At 40.8% G+C, this 7516-nt stretch overlaps 1 protein-coding gene across 1 annotated transcript; it reads left to right on the top strand.

Annotated features, from left to right (window-relative positions):
- ifrd1 (interferon-related developmental regulator 1) lies at positions 1–6517 on the top strand. Its single transcript, XM_023262622.3, has 12 exons — positions 1–213; positions 2081–2185; positions 2382–2463; positions 3365–3489; positions 3727–3884; positions 4026–4076; positions 4195–4373; positions 4487–4595; positions 4718–4852; positions 5061–5189; positions 5547–5642; positions 5824–6517. Exons 1-12 carry the CDS (start codon positions 183–185, stop codon positions 5908–5910), a joined length of 1287 nt encoding a protein of 428 aa, XP_023118390.1. The 5' UTR covers positions 1–182; the 3' UTR covers positions 5911–6517.
- Positions 6518–7516: the final 999 nt, after the last annotated feature.

The raw sequence follows: 7516 nt of genomic DNA, 5'->3' as shown, positions 1-7516 counted from the left end.
CGCAGCCCTGGTTTCTGAGGGAAAATGTATCGTCTCCGCCAACAGTCTATCGCCAAGATCGCTTTCAATTTCTTTTTATCCACTGTGCCACGGGAATATTTTCATTTTACGAGACAATACAATAAAAGCTGGTCGTGTATTGGCTGATTTTTGATCAAGTTTTGACACACATCTGCACGAAAATGCCGAGGAACAAGAAGAAGAATAGCAGGGGTGAGTAAAGAAAAACGAGCGGCCACAATGCTTCGGCCTTGCTTCTGTGACGTCTCTCTTCTGACGGTAGTTGTAGTTCTTTCCGTGTTGCCAGGCCGTTGAGTGGAATGGAACGTGTTTACAGAACGGACTACAGACGCTAGCGGCGGGCCTACGTCAAAACAAAGCCCCGACTAGCCGTCGTCACACAAAGCATTGCTGTTGTTTACAAAACTTGTCGCCACATAACAATATACAAACGTTTAATAACAATTTAAACTGTTATTTAACCATCATAAACTAGTTTTTACTGAGCTCATACTCTCGATAGCCGTCGTACTTTGCATGCTATCGTTAGCTACCTTTCGTCCACTCCCTGCTAGCTAGCATGATAACAGACATGTGGTTGTTAGGTGAACATTACTTAAACAAATATAACGCGATAAATAACATTTAACACCCTGACAGGTTGGACGAGGATTATTTTGTCGATATAGACGAACAATTAACTTATTTGTGAAGCCAACTAGCATTTTAAAAGAAAGTCTGGAAGGTGAAGTGAGGTCGCCTTGTCTGTACATCGACCCCAAAGCCGAATTTGTGGTTGATTTTCATTCCGACTAACGTTTGCTGAACTTTAACTGGTTTATAAAGTAAGTATCAGTCTCTGTATGGTTGCTACATGTTGAGTTATTAATATTTGGCTAAAGAAGGCGGACATTTTGGACTCAAGGGAGCGGGGTGGGAAGGAGGCGGTGCCTGTTTCTCAGAAATCAGCTGTACTGGGGGAACAGTCCACGTCAACACATCCACATTGACATAAAACGTGTTTCACGTGGATAAAATGGTCATCGTAGACAGCTGATTGACTTTCTTTAAGCGTCTGGTCGTGGCATCGTGAAACATTTGAGTTTATTTACTTTTGGATTAGACAAAGGATAATCATACCAACATGTCTTCCAGAGGTGAATTCAGGTCATAATAGAGACGCCTGTTGAGTCTATGACATTCGTTTGTTAAAGAGATTTGACTTGGTGTTTTAGTACATACCAGTAAAAGGTAACACAGATTAAAAAGCAGTGTTTTAAGTCCTACTAGCAGTAGGTTTAATGAAAGGCTTGTAATTCATATAAGGTAATAGAAATATTTTCAGTGTGCAGGTATTTGCAAATAAGATAATCCTTTATTACTCCCCATGTCAGGGGAAATTTTCCATATTACAGCAGCAAATATGCAAGGTTGCATAGTATGTCGTCTTAACCAGAACTTAAAATTTGTAAAAGGATGATAATAACCTTATTTACAAATTGTATGTTAATGCAAAAGAAAAAGCAGTCGTCTTTAACAACAGTTTTGGATGTTTTCAACAAAAATCGAGTCCCTCTCTGGATGAATAATAACACATGATCTGGTGTGGACTTTGTTTAGGAAGACGGTCTGCTTCCTCTATCACTTGCGGTTGCTTACGCCTGTGTTTTCTTTTTGTTTTTTTTCGGACTGCACCAAAACCACACGTCTATTCTGAACACTAGCTTTGCATTTGAGTCCGTAATTGCTGTGGCGGGTTGTCAGAGTCTCTGTGTTGTGGCAGTTTGGTGACCCATGTCTCTCCAACCTGAACATCATGCTGTTTTTACGCAGTCAACACTAGCGTGAGGTGCCCTTGAAACTAAAAACATGGTGCATTTTCATACCAGATAATGGACGCACCAGATGGACAAGGTGTGCAAAGGACATGCAACTGATTAGATAACTGTAGTATTTGCTGCAGTACCTGTGTGCAGCTTGGCTTACATAATGGACTCACACAGACCTGCTGCATTGTACTAATGAATCTGAATTAAATTACATTTCCTGTGCTCATGGCGCTCTGTTAAATTTCTGTCAGGGGGACAGCACGGAACTGTGCAGCCTTTCAGTGATGAGGACGCCTCCATTGAAACCCTCAGTCATTGCAGCAGCTTCAGTGACGCCACCAGTGTAGCAGACGAAGGTAGGTTTGGGTGTAAACCTGAATGAGTACTGTGTGTGCTTTGGTCTTATGTTTCAACTTGTGAATACACATGCTGCCTATGCTGTCACTGGGTGTGTCTGCATTCTTTTTTTCTCTGTCTAGTAACTCTTATCTAGGCTATAAAGCATTTTAATCAAGTGCCTGATGACCACATTTTGCCGTTTCATTCTTGTAGGTGGAGAGGCCAGTGAGGACGCAGCCCAGGAGGATTTCCAGTACAAGTTAAAGGGATTCATTGACAGCACGGTTGACAAGAGGTGCCTGATTTTCAGCAGTCACGTGTTATCTGAGCTCCGTGTGCAAACTGTAACGTGTCTGTGCAGAGTTCCAGTTTTACAGGAAATGTATTAAAATCAAATTACTGTTCAACATGGAATGTTGCTTGAGAAGGAGGGAAGCTTAGTTGTGCTTGGGTTCTTGGAGTTCATATAATACCTCCTCCCACTAAGGGCATAGGAGTAAAAAAAATTGTACAATTGCCATGAATTTTAAGTAATTTAACAAAAATACTGTAGATGTAAATATCGATATTTCAAAGTTGCTGTTCCATAACAAAGAGCCTCCAACAACTGAAGTTTTTAAACTTCTAAAGCTAATACATTCTAAAATGCTAATTTCTGGGTTGGTAGCCTGAGTTGGCACCACTGTCAATCCCTGGAGTGATGTATCATTAAGGTTTGCAGCCTGGTCAAGTTAAAAATAGACTTCATCCCCCAAAAGGCAAGTCACACTGGTCTGCTGAGTGTGATAAAATTAAAGTAGAAATGCGCCAGTAGTACAATCCCCACTACCAATGACATTTGGGTATTAAATATTTAAGCGAAAGCTTATACTTAAAACACATTAGCTTTGCAATTTTTGATTATAATGACTGGAACAATTCATTTTTCAAATGTATGTACAGGTCAAGGGGATTGCCACTGTATTAGTCTCCACAAATGTTATATGTAGTTTTAATATGAATGTTTCATATTAGTAGTGCAGTGGGTGTTTTAGCACATTTTCTTCATATGGACTGATTTCTTTGAGAAAATGGTAGTTTTTGTGACATTTTACTTTCGTGCATCACTGGTCAGTCAGGTCGACTTTGGAGGAGAAATGTAATCATTTGTAAGGAAGCAGCATGTATGTTTATGTACTTTTTTTTTGTTGTTTTAGTGCTAAGACTAGACAGGGGGCACTGGACGGGCTTAAGACGGCAATGGCCACACGGATCCTGTATGAGTTTATCTCAGAGAGAAGGATGACCATCACAGACAGCATCGAACGCTGCCTCAAGAAAGGTACCAGAAAAGCTATTGGTCAACAAACAGGTGTTGTAGTAGCCTTTCATTAGCAGTTGTAATACTTTTCAACTATATATTCTTGTGATTGTAAGTTATTTGGTCTTTCATTTGATCTATTTGTTATTTTCTCAGTGATGTCAGTTGATTACCTAAACTTGACATCTTCAAATCGACTCATGACATTTTTCCCTGGATTTAATGTGAAAAGCTAATTTCTGCTCCCCTCATTGCCAGGCAAAGGCGACGAGCAGCGAGCAGCAGCTTCTTTAGCCTGCTTGCTGTGTATCCAGCTGGGCTCAGGAATTGAGAGCGAGGAGGTGTTTAAGACCCTGAAACCCATCTTCAAAAACATTCTGGCAGACGGATCAGCCAACATACAAGCCAGGCAGGCTGTGAGTGTGTGATTTTTGTTGTGGAGATCTCCACAGATACAGTGGAAGAAATGCATTTTAACGGGCTTTGGAACATTATCCACCCTGCACTTGTGGAATTTTTTTTCCACTGAAAGACATCTGTTTTTTCTTTTCTAATAGGTGGCAACAAGTCTGGGCCTCTGTACGTTAGTCGCAGAAGATGACATTTGGGTACGTTTTTGGTATTTTTATGCTCATACGTTCTGACATTCTTCATTGGTATCATTTTCGACGACTCACTGACCGAAGTAGTTTTTGCTGAAGTGATCTCTTCTGCTTCCCGTTTTAGGATGTGCATGCCACCATGGAGTGTTTTGAGAACCTGTTCACCCGGTCCTATGCGAGGGCGGATGGTACCTGTCCTTCGATCAATCCCCAGACAAGCCAGCTCCACACCAACGCCCTGCTGTCTTGGGCTCTGCTGCTCACAATCTGCACCGCAAACCAGCTCAAAGACATCCTGCGCAAGTGAGATCCCGACCATAAACTAAGTTTCAAAGTCATACACTCTGCTGCTGCGTTCATCCAATCAGTGCTGTTTGAACAAGAAAAAAAATCCTTGCATGTGTCTTGTTGTGCAGACACCTGTCTAAACTGCAGAGGCTGCTCGAGAGTGACGATGTCAACATGAGAATTGCTGCAGGGGAGACCATCGCCCTGCTCTTTGAACTGGCCAGAGACATGGACCCTGTAAGTCGACATTTAAGACTGAAGTACATTTCTGCATCTTTTAGTCTATCCAGTGTGATTATCATGTTTTTTAAAGTGTGTAGCTGGTCTTGAATGCAGCCTTCCTTTCCATGTCTGTTCAGGAGTTTGAGTTTGATGACTGGGATGATCTGTGTGATAAACTGAACGCGTTGGCCACTGACTGTAACAAGCACAGAGCCAAGACAGACAAGAGGAAGCAGCGGTCAGTGTTCAGGGACGTGCTCAAGGCTGTTGAGGTGAGTTCTCCCTATCAGTTGACAGCATGTTGTTCTCTGCTAGCCAAATTTTTAATTTGCATTTTAGGTGTGAATTTCCTGCTTTTGTTCAGGGCGGCTTATTCAGCATTTTTAGCGGAGGACAAAACTGAAAGGGAGCTCTTTTACATTCTGAATAGCATTTTCTGGCCAATTTAATTTTGCCTCACTTCCTTGTATATTCTTCCAGGAGGGTGACTTCCAATCTGAGACCATTCGCTTTGGCACAGAGCGCATGACCATTGACAGCTGGGTCAGGAAGAGGACATATGATGCCTTCAGGGAGTTTGTGGGCTCTGGGATGAACTACCACCTACAGGTATTTTTTAAATAAGTATTGCATAAATGTACAATTTGTATTTGCAACAAACTCTTAATTGAAATACAGGGGCCCTTTACTGCACTAATTCTCCACTACAACCTAATAAAGGTGCTACTTGGTTAAGAAAAATGTTACATAATGTGGGACAAAGCCGTTTTGATGTTGGAGTCTGCAAATGTAGCCGGTAGCCAACATTTGTGGAAACCTGAAAGTAAAAGATAAGACAAAGGACTTTGTTTCTCAGCATATATCAGAGCAAAATATCACAGTCTTGTTAGTAGATGTTCAGATTGAGTCTTTGCTTGTCCTGGTGATTGGCTGAAATTATATTTCTTGTAACTTTTCTCCAACCAGGCAAATGAATTCATCAGAGACGTGTTTGAACTGGGACCACCGATGTTGGTTGATTCAGCCACAATGAAGGCCATGAAAATCTCTCGCTTTGAAAGGGTAGGTGGCCGTGAACAGATTATTCAAACCTTTTGTGGTAGTCAAAGTTTCATAAGCTTTTAAGTCAGAAGGTGTGTTTTTTTTTTTTTTGTTTTTTTTTTTTTTAACCTTGTGGTAGCTTTGTGGCTTTTCCCACATATGACTATAAATAGTTACATTCCACATTTCTTTCCATTTCCAGCATCTCCATAACTCTGCTGCATTCAAGGCTCGGACCAAGGCCAGGAGCAAGTTCAGAGACAAGAGAGTGGACGTGGGAGAATTTTAAATCTTCTTTTCTACTATTCTTATTCTATTATTATTTTGTCGACTATCAGCTACTTATCAAGCTTCCCTGCTTTTTAGATGAACTGTCACAAGTTTGTGTTCACATGATTATTCACCCCAAAATCTATCATTGCACATCAAACGCTCCCCTTCAGTAGACTTCACCGTATTACAGCTGCTGTGTCATAAAGGTAATTGGAGGCTAAGGGTGTAATTTTCATAGGTTCTTTTTAAATCTACAGGAGGTGAGTGTTTGATAAACAGTAGATTGTGGGTGGAGTGTAACTTTAATGCTGTATATCCACAGAAAACAACGGTGTTGTACATATATTGTGTATTTATTTTCTCCTTGTATTAATATTCATAATGTGGCCTTTTTTTGAACATTATAATTTAAGTTTCTGTCTTCACCCTGTAGTTGTATTTTAGTTATTAGTGTGCAAGCGCACATGCTGTGGCTGAGCTAACCTGTGATGGATTTGTTGCACTAACTAGCAAACCCTTAGGTTATTTATGTAGAACCTTAATGAATATTGTGTTTTGGTATTGGGTATGTAATCTAAAGGGTAAAGATGGTGAAATAAACACTGAAAAGCTGTACAAATGAATTCCTCTCCTTTAGTCACTGCTCACGGTTATTATACAGTGATATCGATTGCGCAAGATCATTTGATTTATTCAGCTGATAGAACGTCTTGGGATCCTGCCCAGCCAGTCAAAAGAATCGTTTATCATTCGATGGAAATGAAAATGCCAGTAAGTTTTGCGCAAGGTGACGGTGAATCTTGAAAATTTCCTGGAAGTAGAGGTTTTGAAATGCAGAAATCTTGGCCAGTTCTTTCAAATCCTGGCAGATACATGAAGGTCAGCTTTCACTCACAGCTGCTTCCACATATCAAAGTGAAGGATTTTACAGCCAAGGTGACAGTGGCATTATGGTGAACTGGGACTGAGCAGTTCTATACCTCTCTGTGCTGGAACGAAGGACTAAATGGAGGTGGGAGATGCAGCATACAGAACATACTTAGTCTATAAGGCCAGTGAATAATCAATGTCCTCGTTTCGCTTAAAATTTCCTGTCTCCCGTTTTGACCCACAGTAATGTGCATTTCCCTCTTTGCTAAACCATTAAATTCAACATAAAGAGAGAGAAAATGTGTTCGTATTAGAGGTGGCTGACCCCAAATAACATGCTGCCAAATCCTCAACTCTCACTTTCCATTTCTCACAGGAAACCTCTGTCTCTTGTGTTGTGGGTAACTTGTCTGCAACTCCCAGTGGTTTGCTTGTAAAATGAAGCCATTCATCTTTCCGTGCTGTGATCAAGAAATGATTAAAAAACTGTAAAACTAGCATTGATTTTTTTTTTTAGAGGTGTTGACTTTCATAAAACAGCTTCCAACAGCAATTAAAAGAACACTCCATCAATTCAGCACCAAACTAATAACGTTGTCAGACTCGTGAAGGACAGTTTTAAAGAGGATTATAAAAGAGAACTCGTCTGCTTTATTACACTCATTCTTCTTCCTTGTCAGAAACCTTTCGCCCACATTACCCACAATGCAGCTGGATCAGTTGCGTTGTGCTGGTGATGGCAGACAGGAGGA

Source organism: Amphiprion ocellaris, chromosome 21, assembly GCF_022539595.1.
Source record: "Amphiprion ocellaris isolate individual 3 ecotype Okinawa chromosome 21, ASM2253959v1, whole genome shotgun sequence".
In the NCBI taxonomy this organism is placed as follows: domain Eukaryota; kingdom Metazoa; phylum Chordata; class Actinopteri; family Pomacentridae; genus Amphiprion; species Amphiprion ocellaris.
The sequence above is the reverse complement of the archived record's forward strand: the minus strand, read 5'-3'. Positions and strand labels throughout refer to the sequence as shown.

Excerpts from the sequence above, each read along its gene's own strand:
- ifrd1 (XM_023262622.3), top strand. The coding sequence starts at position 183 with ATGCCGAGGAACAAGAAGAAGAATAGCAGGG. Across the intron at positions 214-2,080 it reads CAAGAAGAAGAATAGCAGGG|GGGGACAGCACGGAACTGTG; the intron begins GTGAGTAAAGAA and ends AATTTCTGTCAG. Across the intron at positions 2,464-3,364 it reads GACAGCACGGTTGACAAGAG|TGCTAAGACTAGACAGGGGG; the intron begins GTGCCTGATTTT and ends TTGTTGTTTTAG.